Genomic DNA, 19,910 nt, shown 5'->3' on the forward strand with positions numbered 1-19,910 from the left:
TTCTCCTAGGCCAGACTAGTTTATCCTGAAGTGAACTTATTTTTATTAGGCTCAACTAGTTCCTCCTAGGATAAACTAGTTCCTCCTATCACCCTTAGGACAAACCAGTTTGGCCTAGTCTGTACCGGTTTATCCGATCGCACATAGGATGAACTAGTTTAGCCTAGGCAAAACTAGTTTGGCCTAAAATCGGGTTTGGCCGGTAACATATATATATATATATATATATATATATATATATATATATATATATATATATATATATATATATATATATATATATATATATATATATATATATATATATATATATATATATATATATATATATATATATAATCTCACGACTACACCCCAATCGGGGTAAGGACTACACTCACACCTTCCCGAGCTTTCTGTTAGACCAACGATAGGTGATGTCGTATCGGCGCCATCTATAACGGTCGAGCCAACTGTGTTAGTGAAGTCGTAAATAAGAGAAGAAGATTCAGATTCTTTATTTGCATTGAACATAGGTACATAAAATTGGTGATACAGGTTTAGGTTATAGCTAGTTCTCTACGTTCCACCTACAAATAGGTATACAAATATTTAAATAATGTTTATAATTAAATGTAAAAGCACATATGAAAATTATAGAAAAAATAGTTATTTGAGATTAAATTAGATACTTACATAGCAAACTTCAGTAATAATTAGGTATTCGTGAATTCTCTTACATCATATATTCATTTATCCAATAATAATAGCTTTAATATTTTTTGAATTTCTCGTATTGCAACATTCTTAGTTTTCGGAAGAAGTGTATAGAATAAATAATTTAGTTGTGTTTCGGAGGTAAGCTAAGCTAACGTGTATTGGGCTGGTTTTCCCTTCACGGGTTAGAGGGTCAGACAGGCAGTAGCAACGATATCTGATCCAAATATCAAGCAGCAGTTATTTTTATATACAATGCTTTACATTATGTACCCGAGCCGTGGTAGCCAGTTTTTAGAACGCTTGCCTCTCATTTTGAGGTCAGGTTCGAATCCAGCACGGGCCTAAACCAAAGATTGTCGAATTTGTTTTCGAATTCATGTGTGGATCATAAATGATTTAACGGCCTCTGTTGTCCAGTGATGTAAGGGGCTCCAAACGACACCTTTCGGAGCCCAAGCCAACCTCGCCTGCACGCGGTACATCCTGCTGTTCAACGAAAGAGGCTCTGGCGACCCACCAACACGCACTGGACCAGCGCGGTGGGCTTATGGTCCAAACCCCCCCCAATATGACCTCAACACATAAAAAACGGCCCCCAGTCCCCGGCAGCCCCGTTGTCCGTGGCTACGGTAGCGGCTACGGTAACGGCGGGGCAGGGGGTGCGAAGAATCTCCGGGCTGGATTCGGCTACCACCAACGACGACTGTACCTGGCAACATACAACACGTGCACACTGAGGACCGACGAGAAGCTTACCGAGTTGGAAGAATCTATCAGCAAGTTACACTGGGATGTCATCGGGTTGTCTGAAGTCCGAAGAAAGGGCGAGGACACGATAACTCTGGGCTCCGGTAACTTGCTGTACTTCCGGGAGGGCGAGCAACTGTCCATGGGTGGTGTCGGGTTTATCGTCCACAAGTCCCTAGTCAACAACGTGTTGACCATCGGTAGTGTTTCGAGCAGGGTAGCGTACCTGGTACTCAGAATATCATCGCGATATTCGCTGACTGTCATCCAGGTATACGCTCCGACCTCGGGACACCATGATGACGAAGTGGAGACTATGTATGAGGAGATTTCTAAAGCCATGCATAGCCATAAAAGCCACTACACGATTGTGATGGGGGACTTTAATGCACAGTTGGGGAAACGTTGCGGTAACGAGCTGAGAGTGGGGCAATTTGGATTTGGGGTCCGGAACACCAGAGGCGGGATGCTTGCGGACTTTATGGAGAAGGAGAACCTCTATATGATGAACTCCTTCTTCAGGAAGCCCGCGACCCGCAAATGGACCTGGATGAGTCCCAGTGGCAGGTATAAAAATGAGATCGATTTTATCATGTCGACGAAAAAGCACATATTCAATGATGTCTCTGTGATCAATGCCGTTAAGACGGGAAGCGATCACCGCATGGTAAGAGGCACATTGAATATCAATATCAAGCTAGAAAGATCGCGACTGATAAAATCCACGCTCCGACCGGCGCCAGCCCAGATCCAAAACCCCGAGCGCTTTCAGCTCGAGCTTCAAAACCGCTTCGAGTACCTTGAGAACTGCGCAGACGTGGACGATATAAACGACCTGATGGTGGATGCTGTCCGTACGGTAGGTTCTAAACACTTTAGAACCCGCCGTACCAAAACGCAGAAACTCTCCGCACACACACTCGAACTCATGGATAAGAGACACGAAATGAAGCTGCAGGACTCAGCGGATGTCTTACGTTATAGACAACTTAATAGACAGATCTCGAAGTCTTTGACGAGCGACCTTCGCCAATTTAATACTAAACGTATTAAAGAGGCTATAGAGCGGAACAAGGGCTCCAAGGTGTTCGCAAAAGATCTGTCTATTGGGCAAAGTCAACTAGCGAGACTGAAAACTGAGGACGGCAGAATCATTTCGTCGACTCCCGAAATCCTGAGGGAGATTGAGAGTTTCTATAGACAGCTATATGCCACGAAAACATCAGGCGAAAGCATGGCTCGAGACCCTCGAGCCAAGCTTACCCGACACTACACTGAAGATATCCCGGACGTCAGCCTGTACGAGATTAGGATGGCCCTCAAACAACTCAAAAACAACAAAGCGGCAGGAGATGACGGAATCACAGCAGAACTTCTGAGAGCGGGCGGAACGCCAATACTTAAAGTCCTCCAAAGGCTCTTCAATTCCGTCATATTTCAGGGCAAAACGCCGAGGGCATGGAGCGGAAGCGAGGTGATCTTGTTCTTCAAGAAAGGTGATAAAGCCCTACTGAAGAACTACAGACCTATCTCGCTTCTGAGCCATGTCTACAAGTTGTTTTCGAGGGTCATTACGAATCGTCTCGCTTGCAGGTTTGACGACTTCCAGCCTCCCGAACAAGCCGGTTTCCGAAAAGGCTTTAGCACCATAGACCACATCCATACGCTGCGGCAGGTTATACAGAAGACCGAAGAGTATAATCTGCCACTTTGCTTGGCGTTTGTGGACTATGAGAAAGCCTTTGATTCGATCGAGACCTGGGCTGTGTTGCAGTCTCTTCAGAGGTGCCAAGTGGACCATAGGTACATCGAAGTGCTAAGGGACCTCTACCAAAATGCCACTATGTCAGTTCGAGTACAGAACCAGAGCTCTAATCCGATCCAACTGCAGCGAGGAGTGAGACAGGGAGATGTCATCTCTCCGAAACTGTTCACTGCTGCATTGGAGGATATTTTTAAGCTTCTGGACTGGAAAGGATTTGGCATCAACATCAACGGCGAGTACCTGACGCACCTTCGATTTGCCGATGATATAGTCCTAATGGCTGAGACCCTGGAAGACCTGAACACCATGCTCGAGCATCTCAGTAACGCATCCCAACGAGTGGGTCTTAGCATGAACATGGCAAAGACAAAAATTATGTCCAACGACCATGTCGCACCCACTCCAGTTCAGGTTGGGAACGTTACACTCGAAGTTGTAGACCAGTACATTTACCTAGGACAAATAATCCAGTTAGGTAAGTCCAACTTCGAGAAAGAGATCTCTCGTCGGATCCAACTCGGATGGGCAGCGTTCGGGAAGCTGCGGAATATCTTCTCGTCCAGAATACCTCAGTGTCTCAAGACGAAAGTCTTTGACCAGTGCGTGTTGCCAGTGATGACCTACGGCAGTGAGACGTGGCCGCTTACTATGGGTCTCGTGAGGAGGCTCGGTGTCGCTCAGCGGGCAATGGAGAGAGCTATGCTCGGTATTTCCCTGCTGGATCGAATCAGAAATGAGGAGATCCGCAGGAGAACTAAAGCCACCGACATAGCTCGGAGAATTGCAAAGCTGAAGTGGCAGTGGGCAGGACACATAGCGAGGAGAACCGATGGCCGATGGGGCGGAAAGGTTCTGGAGTGGCGACCACGTGTCGGACGACGCTCAGTGGGTAGGCCCGCTACAAGGTGGACCGACGATCTGGTGAAGGTCGCGGGAAGCCGCTGGATGCGGGCAGCGCAGGACCGATCGTCGTGGAGATCCTTGGGGGAGGCCTATGCCCAGCAGTGGGCGTCATACGGCTGATGATGATGTTGTCCAGTGGTTGAGCGCTGAGATCACGATCCGGAGGCCCAGGGTTCGGATCCCGGTGGGGACATATCACAAAAAATACTTTGTGATCCCTAGTTTGGTTAGGACATTACAGGCTGATCACCTGATTGCCCGAAAGTAAGATGATTGCTGATGATAATGAAGATTGGTCGTGGTTACTACTTACTGATGTAAGTATGTAGTCGTTACATGAGCCATGTCAGGGGCTTTTGGCGGCTCAATAATAACCCTGACAACAGAGTTGATGAGGTTGGTAATCCACCACACAACCCACACGATAGAAGAAGAATCACGTGCTCAGCGGTGAAGGAATACGTCGTGAGGAAACCCGAGAAATGCATTTTCCGAGATATGTAACCTAACCTGTAAATTTTCCTGTACCTAAAGGTTGCCTGGAAGAAATTGCTGCATGAGCAATAATGGCATGAGCCTGTTGTGCTTTTCTGTATAATATGTTGTCCTTATCTCTGGGGGGTTAAAATGGCCACATCGAAGCAATTCATCTAAAAAAGCAATATTGCAATTTGACATTTGCGCATATAAAAGTAGGTGCGCAATGCAAACAAATGTCAAATAGCCCTCCTGTATTTTGTGTCCATTGTGCTCAATAAAGTATTTTATCATCTACCTATCTGTATTGGGTGTGACTCCAGCAGACTGTCAGTGAGTTAGTCCATTGCATGAGAGATTACATGAGGTTACAGGCGCGAGTTATGTGCACGGGTACCGAGTTAGACAGTGAGTCAGCCAATAAATGTCACAGGCTATCTGCCATTATGAAATATCAGGCGTATGATTGACACGTTAATATGCAACAGCCATTAATATTATCTAAATATAATAATGATGTATTAGTAATAAACATGATTTATAAGATTAGACCATGATCTAGAACAACAACGTAGGTACAAGATTAGTATCTAGGCATTTGCCTTGTCAGAAAATATATTTTAAGTTATACCTGTCATTTTCTTATCCGCCGAAAAGGGACGTTAACTGTTAATTTTAAAATGAATGAATAACCCGGGCGAAAATCCGGCCGGGGAAAATCGTCGACCACGCCGGCGGGGTCGGTATCGGGGTCCTGAAATGTTTGGTGTCGCGAGCTGATTGGCCGCCTCTATGGCTAGAGTAATCGGGTCGTCGGGATCGTATATTAACAATCATTCGAACCTGCGACTTCACAGTGAGAGCGAAGCGTCCTTCCATCAAGGCTACCATGACGAGGCAAATCATTACGACCCGGTATTAGATAAGTTAATTAAAAATAAATCTGCTCCGATGGAAACACCCAAGTGTTTGTATATTGACATTGACCCATCGACCCGGGACATTGGGTTATGAATCTCAGGGAATATTATCAAAATCCGGCTTATTGTTTATATCACCATACCTTGGTCAATAGCGCATGCGTATCAGCTGTGTTAATTAAAAATAAAGTTTATTAATAAACCCCGATACAGATTCATCCAACTTTGCTCATAGGTAGGTATATGTCGTGGCCAGATCGTAGAACTGGTGGTTAAAATGACCACATCAAAGCAATTCATCTAAGAAAGCAATATTGCAATTTGACATTTGTGCATGTAAAAGAAATTTCTATTCTAGAATTTTCTAACGTCTTTCTTCGCCAGCTGTGTATATAAGTCCCATGTAAAATATAAACTAACAAAAAATATAAAGGTGAAATAAACATCGTTAAATGTTTTTTCCTTCTTGAAAAGCTTATTATACTAATAATGCGAATGCAAATACAAAAAGTAGGATCAAATGTCAACTTCATAACAAAGAAATTAGTCTGCTAATGTTCCTGATAAGTAATTATGTGTGTGCGTGGTAAAGGTGTTTTCTATTGTTGTGTTTGATTATAAGGAAAATGCATAACTTATCATTTAACTTAATATAAATACAGTATAGGATGTAAGATAAGAAATTATTTTTTTTTTTTTAAAAGAACGTCTGTGGCTCTGTGCCGAGGTTTTTCCTTGCAGCTTCTTTTCCCCGGCTACACAGGTTGTGAGAAGATGTTACATAGTTATTATGTTTCATCATCATCATCATCACCAGCCCATTACCGTCCCCACTGCTGGGGCACGGGCCTTCCCTATGGATGGATAGGGAGATCGGGCCATAAACCACCACGCGCGCCCAGTGCGGATTGGTGGTTATTAACGACTGCTAATGCAGCCGAGACCAACGGCTTAACGTGCCTTCCGAAGTACGGAGGAGCTCGAGATGAAAACTTTTTTTTTGTGGTCACCCATCCTATGACCGGCAATTGCGAAAGTTGCTTAACTTCATGAGCAATATAATGTACCCACTTTAGGACTCTGTCGCACTAACATATTTGACATTTAGTGAGACTTACAGTTCAATTTGTCAAAAAAGTGAATGTGACATGGTACCAAAGTGTATACATATTAATGCTCGTGACCGTACTGGGTCAAATATAAATTATAAAGTTATGATAAAAAATCAATATCATTTTTCATTTTGATTTATATTCGAATTTTAATTTCGAATTCAATAACAATTAGTACAACACTTGATCGCTTTTGATGACTTCATACAGCAGTATTTCCATAGAAAATTTTCATTTTGACGCTTCGTAAAAAGTACCTCATTTGACGAAATGTCTATTTACAATTTTTTTAGAAGTCAAGTAGAAATGAGGCTCTACAGCGAATAAATAAGTAGGTATTTTATATATCATCTGCCTTTATAAATAAACTGATAAGTTATCATTATTATGATTTATGAATGAATACAATAAAAAAAAAAAAACAATATTATTTTCGCCGCGTACGTCCTGACATCCGGAGTAGGTTAGCGTTATCACTTATTGTTATATTCGAACTTTACAAGTTGAAGGACAGTCTCCCAGAATGACATCTCTACTTTTTTTTAATATGTCTTCGCTAGGCCAGATGTCTTATCACTACATAGTATAAAACAAAGTCGCTTTTTCTGTCCCTATATCCCTATGTACGCTTAAATCTTTAAAACTACTCAACGGATTTTGATGCGGTTTTTTAAATAGATACAGTGATTCAAGAGGAAGGTTTATATGTATAATAACATCCATTAAATAGTGGAGAAATACTGTTATTTTTGAGGTTTTTAATGTGATGTCGTAAATAATTTCAATTTTTCCTCAGCATTGCACCCGAACGAAACCGACCCGCCCCGGTTTTCGTTCGCTAGTATGAAGAATAAAGATAAAGAATAACTAACATGTAAGGGGCCGAGCCCATTGCCGTTGCAAAATAAAACTCACTTTGAGGTCGCAGGTTCGAATCCAGCAAAGGCCTAAACCAATGACTGAATGATTTTCAAAAAGCGGTATAGGAAAACATGGTGAGGAAACCCACATTCCCGAGAAATGTATTTTCGGTGGTATGTCTCTCTCTCCCTCTTGGTCGCTCCCTCATATCTGAGGATCGTGGTCAGCATCAGGGTTGCACCTGGAGCTTATGATCTGCCTCCACCGGTTCCTGTCCAGCGCTTCTCTTACTACTGTGTAGAACTTGGATGACGACGAGTCTTTCACTTGATCAGTCCATCTAGTCGGTGAACGACCACGCGATCTTTTGCCTTCAGTGTTCCCAACCACAATCAGTTTCTCTAAACTGTCATCACCTAACCTGGTATGTCACCTAACCTGTATTGGGCTGGTTTTCCCTTCGCTTCTGTAAAAAACCGGAGCTATCAAATATTCAGTTTAGCTTGCTTTTTTAGATGAATTGCTTCGATGTGGCCTTTTTAGCCCATCAGTTCTATTTAAGGCTGAGTTTGACGTGAGACAACAGGAGTTCGCGCCAAATAGATACTTCTCGTTGGAATGATCTAAGGATCATTTCACAGCCCGTGACTTTAACATAGAAATCGAAATGTTACAGCTATGTGCTATTATGTTATAGCTTATATAAACAGCCTATATACGTCCCACTGCTGGGAACAGGCCTCCCCTCAATCAACCGGAGGGGGTATGGAGCATACTCCACCACGCTGCGCCAATGCGGGTTGGTGAAGGTGTTTTTACGGCTAATAGCCGGGACTCACGGCTTAACGTGCCCTCCGAAGCACGGAATCATCTTACTTTTTCGGACAATCAGGTGATTCAAGCCTGAAGTCCTTACCAAACAAAGGACAGTCTCACAAAGTGATTTCGACAATGTCACCATTGGGAATCGAACGCGGACCTCCAGATCGCGAGCCTAACGCTCTAAGCACGAGACCACGGAGGCTGTTATAGCTTATTATTTTTGTCAATATTTTGGTCTAAACACAATCCGATGACATTGGGCCGTGTTTTCACAGCCCGGTCATATACAACGACACTTTATGAAAGAGATAACGGACAGATAAACAGACGATAGTTTTTATTATTATTCCACAATAAGTATTCTACTTGTTATCGGCCGATGGAATTGTACACTGGCTTTCTCTATCTATTGTGATATGAAGATGTTGCTCTTTATATATTACATACATACAGGGTGTTACAGGGGAAAAATTGAAGGGAAGAGAGGAGGGGGTAGACCTAGGAGAACATTTATACATACATACATACATAAACTCACGCCCGTAATCCCAAATGGGGTGGGCAGAGCCACAAGTAATCAAAGACAACTTGCAGCCACTGTTGATACGAAGTCCTAAGATGGATATGATGAACCTTATGGTGATAAGGGATCAGCCTATCGCCCATAACATTAGTCCATCATGTTAGAGGACGCAATCCCTCTGTCGGTTTTTACGACATGCCCGGGAAGACAAGCAGCTGAACGTGTTCTATGTTTTTTATTTGCTCCCAGAACAGCATAGAAGAACATTTATGAAACAAATAAAAGAGAAGGTGCAGGTCGTGTCGTATCGGGAGGTGAAGGATTTGGCGGGAAGAAGAGAGAGAGACAAGGTGTTAGTGACATCGTAACGAAAATTTTGAGGGATGATTCAGACCATGATTCTGAGTTGATATCATCATCATCATCAGCCTATTAACGTTCCCACTGCAGGGGCACGGGCCTTCCCTATGGATGGATACCAGTAGGGATATTCGGCCTTAAACCATCACGCGGGCCCAGTGCGGATTGGTGGTTATTAACGACTGCTAATGCAGCCGGGACCAACGGCTTAACGTGCCTTCCGAAGCACGGAGGAGCTCGAGATGAAAACTTTTTTTGTGGTCACCCATCCTATGACCGGCCTTTGCGAAAGTTGCTTAACTTCAACAATCGCAGACCGAGCGCGTTTACCGATGCACCACCGAGCTCCTCTTCTCTCCTCGAGTTAATATCAAGTGGCATTAAAAAAAACACAAAATTTTTCATGAATTTTCCGACAGGAAATTCCACTTGATATCATCTCAGAATCATGGTCTGAATCATCCCCCTCAGTATTCGTAACGGTGTCACTAACACCCAAACCTACTTGTATGGCTACCACGATGTACTTGTACGGGGTGTAAGTGATATCGTAACGAACACTGAGAGGGATGATTCAGCTCATTATTCTGAACTAGTATCAAGTGGAATATCCCATCACAAAAGTATAGAATTGAAAATAATTAAAATAAAAACTAAAAAACATCATGAATTTTGCAACGGAAAATTCCACTTGATATTAACTCAGAATCATGGTCTGAATCATCCTTAGTATTCGTTACGATGTCACTAACACCCTGTATAACATAAGCTTACGAGTCACGACTATATCCCAATTGGGGTAGTCAGAGGTACCATCCATCGCAAGATGAACTAAGAACCCACACATGCGCAAAGTGATAAAATTATCGATCGATTCAATCAACTTTGTCGAAATCGATAAGTTTGTTTTTATTCCTAACATGCGTGACACGTGATTTTGTTCGTATTTTGACAGAACGACATGACTTACTTGGGTTGACATATTAGAACCAATCGATAAAGACCGTGACAAAATTATATCACATTGTGCATGTGAGACTTACTGAGGGGTTAAAATGGCCACATCGAAGCAATTCATCTAAAAACGCAATATTGCAATTTGACATTCGCGCATATAAAACTTCTTCTTTTATCGTGTGGGTTCTGATGTGGATTACCAACCTCATCAGCCCTGGTGTCAGGGTTTGACTGAGCCGCCAAAGGCCCCTGACATGGCTCATGTAACGACTACTAACTTACATCAGTAAGTAGTAACCGGGACCAACGGCTTAACGTGCCTTCCGAAGCACGGATCATCTCACTTTCGGACAATCAGGTGATCAGCCTGTAATGTCCTAACCAAACTAGGGATCACAAAGTGATTTTTGTGATATGTCCCCACCGGGATTTGAACCCGGGACCTCCAGATCGTGAGCCCAACGCGATATAAAACTAAGTGCGCAATACAAGCAAATGTCAAATAGCATTATTGCTTTTTTAGATGAATTGCTTCGATGTGGCCATTTTATCCCCCCAGATCGTTGTACTGAATAGTAAGCACTTACTAGAGTTTTTAGGTTACAGAATCAGAATCATTTATGCAACGTAATTATCATCGATAAACTTGTTTTTAAACCCCAAAAAAGATGAATTTAAATTACTTAATCTAGAATTTTGAATAGCAATTTTATTTTTATTCCTTGTATTGTATGCCTTAAAATGAGGTATTTCTCTTTTGTTTTCTATTTTGTATATTTCCTATTTGTGCAATAAAGTATTTGTTATGTTACGTATTGCGAATTTGTTTCGTTAACGATATTCAATGACAACCACGAGTTTATATCTGCAGTCGATATAGTGTATTAGATTAGGAAACTGACCACAGGATGTGGTTTTCACAGAAATATCGAATATTTGGACTAAAGTTGTCTAATGAAATGACTCATAGAAGACGTAAACTTGACCAGAGAATAGGCTACTTGACAACCTAGTCAAATGAGATACTTTTAACGCAACGTCAAAACGAAAGTTTTCTTTGGGATTTGAATGGAAATACTGCCCTGTGACGTCATCAATAAAACGGTCAAACGTCGTACTCATTGTTAACTACTTATTAATTCATAAATAAAATTCGAAAATAGGTCTAAAAGTAAAATGAATTTAATTTTTGATCATGTAGTCTACATTTTCCGGTTTCTATTTCTAGTTTAGTATTTTATAATTAATCTTTAAATAATTGACAAAAGCTCTAAAAAATAAATATTTCGATGAAAAAGAAGTAGGTATTTAAAATTACTAACTTATTAAAAGTTCTAAATAGCATTTTATTTATTTATTTTCAATTATCGAAGCTACTAAAATATTGGACTCAAATGTTTTCAAATAAAACAAATGAAACCGGACTTTCAACAAACACTTCTTTTATTTATTCGTTATGCATTAAAAAAAAAGAAAAAATGGTGTACCGTTACAGTGGCCTATGTATAAAGCGCAAATAACCCATAATTATGGAGCTGAGCAGTGCAACATTAACCTTTATGGACAAACCACCTGCCTACATAACCACACACCCTGCTGTAACTAGTGATGTGCACAATCAAATAGTTACTGAGCTCACGATCCTGAGGTCCCGGGTTCGAGTGTGTGGTGAAAACGATGAAAACTGCTTGTGAAGTAGATAGTGAGGTTAATTAAAACAAAATATTTTTTGAAAGAAAAGGAAAACCCATATTCTTCAATATTACTAACAAAATAATTAAGTTTCCATTGTTTTTTTTTTTTACGTGACTTATTGTAGATTTGCCGCAGATGGCATTAACTACTTGGCCGGATAAATGGGGAGCGCTGAAGGCTCTCACCCGGTACAACGTTTAAGACAACAGGCCTGAGGGTGCCCAGTTGGGCGCGAACCTCGGCTCAGGGCGTCGTCTGAGAGGAAAAATATTTGAAAGAATTAATCGACCCTAGTGGGTCGATAGCGATAAGCGCTGAATGAGGGAAATCGTCGACCACGCCGGCGGGGTCTGTATCGGGAGTTTCCTTTGGAAATCAGCATAATCAAAACAAAAAGCATAACTCAAGGAGATTCGCCCAATGGGATCTCGTCATATCATGCTTCGGGATTGATCCCGAAAAATTTGACGAGATCTCGCAAGATCGGGATTCATTCATTTTATTTGTGACACATTAAACGGAATATCCAGCGCATCACTAGCATCATACCCTTTAATCCACGTCAGTAAATACCTAACACCAACATATTTCTAGTTTTCTACGTAAGGTGATGGACTAATTACCCATCCAACGATGTATGAAGAGTATGAACCACAATTTTTTGCTGTGCGTCTCGGGCCTCGACTCAACCCAATTTTCATTTTTGTATGTTTTACTTTTCTTTATGCAATTACCATAAGTACGATGAGGTGCAAAGGTCCAATCAGTTTCTTGCAAAGTAATATATTTACTGGTTGCACTTAAGACCTCAGGTTACATATCTTTTCCTGTTATGTGCTGATCCCAAGATTTATACATCGTAGGGCTGGGTGTGCTGATATATATTCTATCTACATGCCGTAGTACTTGTCTTTTTTTTAAACCTACCACACTGCTTTATTTACATACAATTTATTTGTAATAATGGAAGAGCGGGGCCTCCAAACACAGGCTATGTCGCTTAAATGGAGACCCCAATCCACCAGTAGTTAAGGCTTTATTGTAAAAGAAAATAAACATTTTTCATTTTCATTTTTTCATCTTTTCTGTAATAGACCAAAAACACCTACAAAAACATAAATTTTATAATTATGACAACTAATTGTTCATAATTTCACCGCTGTTTACAAATAATTCGCTGGGCTCAGTGACTGCACTTTTGCTCTTTGATAGTACATAATAGGTTGGTAGTTGGTTTGGACATATAGAGCGGATGAAGGATAGTAGGATTACGAAAGCGGTATATAAAGCGAAGGTTGGTGGTAGGGCTGGCATAGGAAGACCTAGAAGGACGTACATTGACCAAATTGGAAATGTCCTTAGAAAAGGTTTAATACGATCTACTCTGAACCGGCGTGCGTGTATGAAATGATTGATGAATGTGGAGGAAGCAAGAGAAGTGTGTCAGGTTCGAAGCAAATGGAATTGCATTAGTCTCTGCTTACCCCGGAGAGAAATAGGCATGAGTTTATGTATAAATGTATATACATAATTGGCCAAAAGTCTTTAAGCGTTTTTTCAATCGAAAATGACGGATCATGAATCATAATTATTCATTCGACGTAAGTTAATTGTAGATAAACTTGTTGAAGGTATGTAACTTGGTGGTTGGTATCTTGTTGTTGGGTTAGGAAGGAATCTTCTATCGTGTGGGTTGTCAGATCGATTACCAACCTCAGCAACCCTGTGTCAGGGTTATTATTGAGCTGTCACTCTAAGTTGTCTACTGATGAAATTTGACTTCACGCGCAGATAAGAGCGTTTTTAGTGCCATGCGGAGTTGTTTGCGCACGCGCGATCGGCCCGCAAGCGTAAAATTTAACGCTGTGGATCTCACGCAAGTTTAAGTTTCAGTTTTCTGCGCGTTACGTAACGGCATAGACGTGTTCTATTGTGGATTATATTAAATTTTAAAAAATCGCTTAGATACTTTATACAGCCTATCACCTGTAACAATAAGGATGAAACCTGCCTATTTCTCCCATCAGGTATCGCTAATGTTGAGTGTTTCTATATTTCGTCAGTTCTTCATACTATATTCGTACATTGTTTTAAGTTTACGCGGTTATTATCATAATTAAAACACATAATAACGGGTTCTTACCGCGTTTAAATGGGGATATGAGACTCCCGATATTTCGACACTGTTGCAAGCAGTCATCCCGTGATCATGGCACTTGCAACAGTGTCGAAATATCGGGAGTCTCATATCCCCATTTAAACGCGGTAAGAACCCGTTATTATGTGCTTTAATTATATTCGTACAAATATATTGTTTTGGTTTTATTTTTACATTATAGCCCTTTGCGCAGCGTTTAATTGCACAATCATGGTGTTATATATATTCCCTAAAGATCGCAAAAAAGAAAACTTAGCAAAATATATTTTCAATCAATAAAAAAATAATAATCAAAAACTGCCTTTTTCCAACTGGCTGTTTATTTATTTATTTATAAAGTACAACCACATCACATACATTAAAATATTTTTACATAATGAAGATTACGGTAATGCGACTTATATATATGACAATTACGGCGTATATAACTTATACAATTAAATGTTATGTTCCAACAAAACTTCAGTCGGTCCCATAACTTTTATTACATTAGTGTAGATGCAGACACGTCGGCCGGGGCTGCTTTATTTATAGACTAGATCATCGGGTGCAATCGACATTCTTTATAGGCAGATGTAGGTAACTAAATTAGCAAAAAATGCCGCCATAACTGCCAGTGGACACGACAAGAACATATTTATAATACGACCATGAATTATGTGTAATGTACCCGGTGGGAAACTTGTACGACCATAGAGTATAAAGCTACAACCGTACAGAGGCGGGTAGTAGGGTTAACATGCGCGACGTGATAAAATCATCGATCGATTCAACTATGTCAAAATCGATAAGTTAAAATAAATTTATTGCCAGTAACAATTTACATTTGCTATAAGAACTAGGTAATTATGAATATTACGGATACGGGCAAAAGGAAATGGCTCAGCTTGTGCTGTGATGGAGCCATGCTATGGCGCCATCCAGCGCTGGTTTTCAGTAATTTCCTCTTCGTTTTTTCCCCTAGCGAGTCACGTGATTTTGTTCGTGTTTTGACTTATATGGGTTCCTACGAATAAATAATAAGTCAGGAAGAGTAACAACGCTCACAATTTGACGCCACTAAAATGTACACTGAGTGGGCGGGGCTTAAAATGACTACTCGCACCTACTTCAATCTGCCTCGCGCCGTCACTAACGTATGTCATTGCTCGATTTATGCTATATTTCTATGGAAAAAACAGTGAAATATTATGTAAAATGTCGTCATGTGTAGTTAGTTGGTGTAGGAAACGAAAAAAGCGCAGCAAAAAGATAATTGGAATAACTTATCATCGGTAAATATAACATTTCTGTTCTCGTAAACACATTGTACTTTGGTCGGCATTATTCAAGAAGTTCCTAGCTTAATTCAGATAGGTAAATTATAATTTGTAATACTATTGCAGTCAAGTAATATTAACAATTTCCAGCAAAATATAAGTTTTTCAGTTATTTAGTCTTGTCGAAATTTCCTTTTTTTATTTTCCCCAAAAATGAAAACCGACTGCAAAATGGATAAAAGCAGTTCGTTACGAAAGAAGAGAGGATGGTCGGCTTCCATCCTATTCCAGTAAATAATAAGTAACATTGTAATTATATTTATATATCATCCAAGTAAAAAAATAAAGTATTGAATAGTTGTTTTTACTAAAGACCAATTAATGCAAAACACAAAACATGCAATATAATAATATTACTTGAATACATAATTCAGCAACACGCCTCATCCGAAATACAAAACACTAAAATTATTAAATCCACCGTTAGTTTCGTCCATTTTTTACTTATACTCACCCATGCATTGCATAATCTAATCAAGGATGTTGCTTGATTTGAGAACCCCGGAAACACACGCACCAACCTCTATTGTGGTTGCTGTTGATAACCAATCACAGCGCTTGTCGCAATGAAGCGCGTCACAGAATCGCTACTGATTGGTTTTATGGATTTACGATCTTTTAGAATGTCGTGGGGCCAATATTTCGCCGGCGTTTGTTCATAGTTACTCTTCCTGACTTATTATTTATTCGTAGATGGGTTCACATATTGGCACCAATCGATAAACCGACATAATTGATAAAATGTCCGTGACAAAATTTTATTACGTTGCGCGTGTTAGCCATACTGAACTGTTGTTTGCTGTACACAGAGCTAGGAAGCTAAATACAAAAAACAAAAATAAAAAAAGAACAGGCTAGCGGGGACGCGGGTTTATGTCTGTATGTATCAAACTTACAGGAGGTATACCAACATCGGGCTGCCGTTGCTTCTATACCTACTATATAACCAGTGGCGACGGTAATATTTAGGTGGTGCGAGACCTCACAGTAGCGCCGCAAATACAGTTTTTTTTTCGATTAGTTTACGGCCACCGAAATTACCTAATTTTTTTTTTAAATGTCGTTTACGGCCACCCATTAAATGTATGAGTTCCATGTGGCCGCTAAGAGGTCTAATTCACAGGGCAGATGTTCCCAATCCAGTTACTCCCCTGTAGATCTGGGGCTGCCGGCCAGGGTGGTCCCGTCTTGGTTGATTTTGGCGCCCACCTAAAACGGCGCCCGGTGCGATCGCACCGCTTGCATCACCCTAGGGCCGCCACTGCATATAACATAAGCTAATTGGGGTAGTGAGAGGTATATCCATCGCGAGATGAACTAAGCTCCCTCATCTCACCGAGCTTACTGTTAGACCAACGTGAAGGTGGTATACCACTTGAGTAGGTTCAAATTGCTCTACACAAAACCATACTGAACTTATATTTAAAACAAACGAATGCTAATTTCTATATTCAAATGTTATATTATTTTATCGTGTATCAGAATTTGAATTTAGAACTAAGCAAGTCAAATCCTACACCGACAAGAGCGTGGCTCTTAAATTGATGATGATGATGAAGTCAAATCCTAATTCAAAATTTAAAAAAAAACTTTGTTCAATAGGTAACATAGTTACGCTTTGAATCGTAGATTACCTAAGCAATGTCGCTCATTTTTTTGACGTGACTTATTGTACATTTGCCGCGGATGGCATTAATTACTTGGCCGGACAAATGGGGAGCGCTGAGGGCTCTCACCCGGTACAAAATTCAAGACAACAGGCCTGAGGGTATCCAGTTGGAGCGAACCTCGGAAGTCTGAGAGGATAATAAATGTAAGAATTAATCGACTCGATGGGTCGATAGCTTTTTTTTTTTTTTTTTGACGTGACTTATTGTAGATTTGCCGCAGATGGCATTAACTACTTGGCCGGACAAATGGGGAGCGCTGAAGGCTCTCACCCGGTACAACGTTTAAGACAACAGGCCTGAGGGTGCCCAGTTGGGCGCGAACCTCGGCTCAGGGCGTCGTCTGAGAGGAAAAATATTTGAAAGAATTAATCGACCCTAGTGGGTCGATAGCCATAAGCGCTGAATGAGGGAAATCGTCGACCACGCCGGCGGGGTCGGTATCGGGGTCCTGAAGTGTTTGGTGTCGCGAGCTGATGGGTCGATAGCGATTAGCGCTGAATGAGGGAAAAAATAGGTAGGTTTAAGAATAACAGGCACCTTTACTATGTCGTATTTTTTGTATGTGACTTAGGTACTAAAAGAATTATACAAGTATTGGTACCTAGTATCTACTTATAATATTATACATGCGAAAGTAACTCTGTCTGTTACGCTTTAACGCTAAAACTACTAGACTGATTTTGATGAAATTCGGCAAAGGGATAGATTAGACCTTGGAAAAGAACTTAGGATGGCTCTTATTATTATTTAGGGGTGGAATTAACTTGCCGCACGCGATAGAAAAAAAAAACGCAGAAAATATATAAAAAAATAGATAGGTACATACGGTAAAACAACCCCACGTAGAAACCAGCGACGGCGATGATGATCTTCACGAAGTCATTGGTCGCGTCCAAATCGAACTTCTTCAGTATGTCACTCATGATGTAAGCTTTAACAGTCCTGGCGTTACACTGACTCTCAACCATTGTCAAAAATTATCTTTTATTAAAAAAAAAACAATCTCTACAATACCCAAATGCACCGATAACCTATGCCCGGGCGATATACTTGCAACTGGCAACACACTCATGCACTTAAAGCATGATTAAAAAAAAACAAAAATTAAAAAATATAAATTAAAAATAAATGTTTATTTTTTTCTATTTAAATGTCTGTGCACGTATGATTGACAGCGCGTCGCGACCAAGAATGAAGCATGGCTTGAAAGTGGTGTGGTACGAAATGACCCTAGCATTACTTTTATCTGTCTAAGTTATGTTACCAACGAGTGGATTTGGTACGTTGTACTAACAAGTGATTCTTAGTATAGTGATTCTTTAAAAAAGACAGGGTCATTATCCACAATCTAGTAACAAAAGGCCTACGAGAAAGTTAATAGGTCTCATATTATGATTAAGTATGTAACGCTAATGACCCCGATTCCTGCAGACACATCCTAATTCTAAGTTATATTCGTCATTTTCTTATCCGTCGAAAAGGAAAGTAACGGATGATTGACAACTGTTAATTTTAAAATTAATGAATACCCCGGGCGAATAAAATAGGCACCTCGCTGGTATGCAACCCGTTTCACGTGTGCTGTCAACTTCATTCTGTAGGGTTATTACTTATTAGTCAATATATAAAATTGGGAGGGTTTTTGAAATTCCCGTTTAAAATTGACGTGTGTTCCATAAAAATGCCTGTTGATTATCTGTTCCTTTCCTTTTTGGCGCATAAGAAAAAGACGAGTATAACTTAAAATAGAATTAGGATGTGTCTGCTGAAATCAGCACCATTACCTACCTCTATATAAAGATAAAAAGTTCACAAGACGTAAACGAAAGAGTACTTTACCTTTGACGTTTGTTTTACCACCAAAAATAATAAATAAATTCATTTGTTTCTGCTCTGCTCATACCTATTGTTAGATAGAACAAAATCGATCGGCCTAATCTCCACTGATACATCACTATACTAAAGAAAGTCACAACACTGGCTTATGTACTTTGACAGAGCTTTAAAATGTTATCTATATTGAAATATTTATAAACGCACTGAAGTAAACGTACTGTGTAACACTACAATATATTTCATCGTACTAAAGTAATTCTTTAGCTATAATAATAAACAGGACTAAACGAGGAAAATGTTAAAGAATGAGAATTAAAATAGAAATTGAAATAATAATATAATAATATATGACACCGCGTAAACGAGAATACTAATGCATTATTTTCGTGTACATCTAAATCATCAACTGACCTTTTATAAAACGTAAACGCTGCATTTAAAAGCTTACAACACATTTCTTATATAAACATTCGATTTTCAATGTTGATGCAAGCAAAAATATCAATATCAATGACAAAATTGCAACGTTGACAAATGAAGTGACGTAATGCACTTTTAAAACTTTACAGTGTTACTACAAAACAAAGACTAAAAGATAAACTATGTTTAAAATATAATCCGTATACGAAAGAAGTCCCGAAGGCCGCGGCGCTACTGTCGCAGATTCTGCATAGAATTATTATGACTTGTCAAGTTAGTTTCATTAAAATCCGCCGACTTCTTCCGTGGCGCGAAATACTATTTCAAACCTAGTTTATTTTTAGTTTGTGTTTTGTAGTTACACTGTTAATGTTATAGAAACATGGGGACGACTTGAGATTTAGTATATACAGCCAAACTTATAAAATAATACAATTTGTCAAATAATCAGTTTAATAAAATAATAAGTTTGTCACATCCAACTATACGCTTAAGTGTTCCGAGTCTGACCTGGTCCAAACGAACCCATTACACTAGCGGCATTGCCCCTGTTGCACAGCCACTGATAGGCATTGGACCAGGGGCCTGTTCAATAAAACTTACAATTGTAAATTACAAGGACAAATGTACATTGCGGAGTGTGTCATCACGAATATTTGGCAGTTT

The 19,910-nt window shown here is 40.1% G+C and overlaps 2 protein-coding genes across 2 annotated transcripts in view; one reads left to right on the forward strand and one right to left on the reverse strand.

Annotated features, from left to right (window-relative positions):
• The window catches only part of LOC126376587 (transmembrane protein 68), a 34,087-nt gene extending 15,902 nt beyond the window's left edge, over window positions 1-18,185 (reverse strand). The window contains 1 exon segment of the mRNA XM_050024075.1: window positions 17,815-18,185. Within this exon segment, the coding sequence (XP_049880032.1) occupies window positions 17,815-17,956 (142 nt within the window). The 5' untranslated portion in view covers window positions 17,957-18,185.
• Window positions 1-19,910, forward strand: part of LOC126376480 (exportin-2) — a 192,327-nt gene that overhangs the window by 166,307 nt on the left and 6,110 nt on the right. The gene's annotated exons all lie outside the window — the stretch shown is intronic.

The sequence above is a fragment of the Pectinophora gossypiella genome, chromosome 21 (genome assembly GCF_024362695.1).
Source record: "Pectinophora gossypiella chromosome 21, ilPecGoss1.1, whole genome shotgun sequence".
Classification (NCBI taxonomy): Eukaryota; Metazoa; Arthropoda; class Insecta; order Lepidoptera; family Gelechiidae; genus Pectinophora; species Pectinophora gossypiella.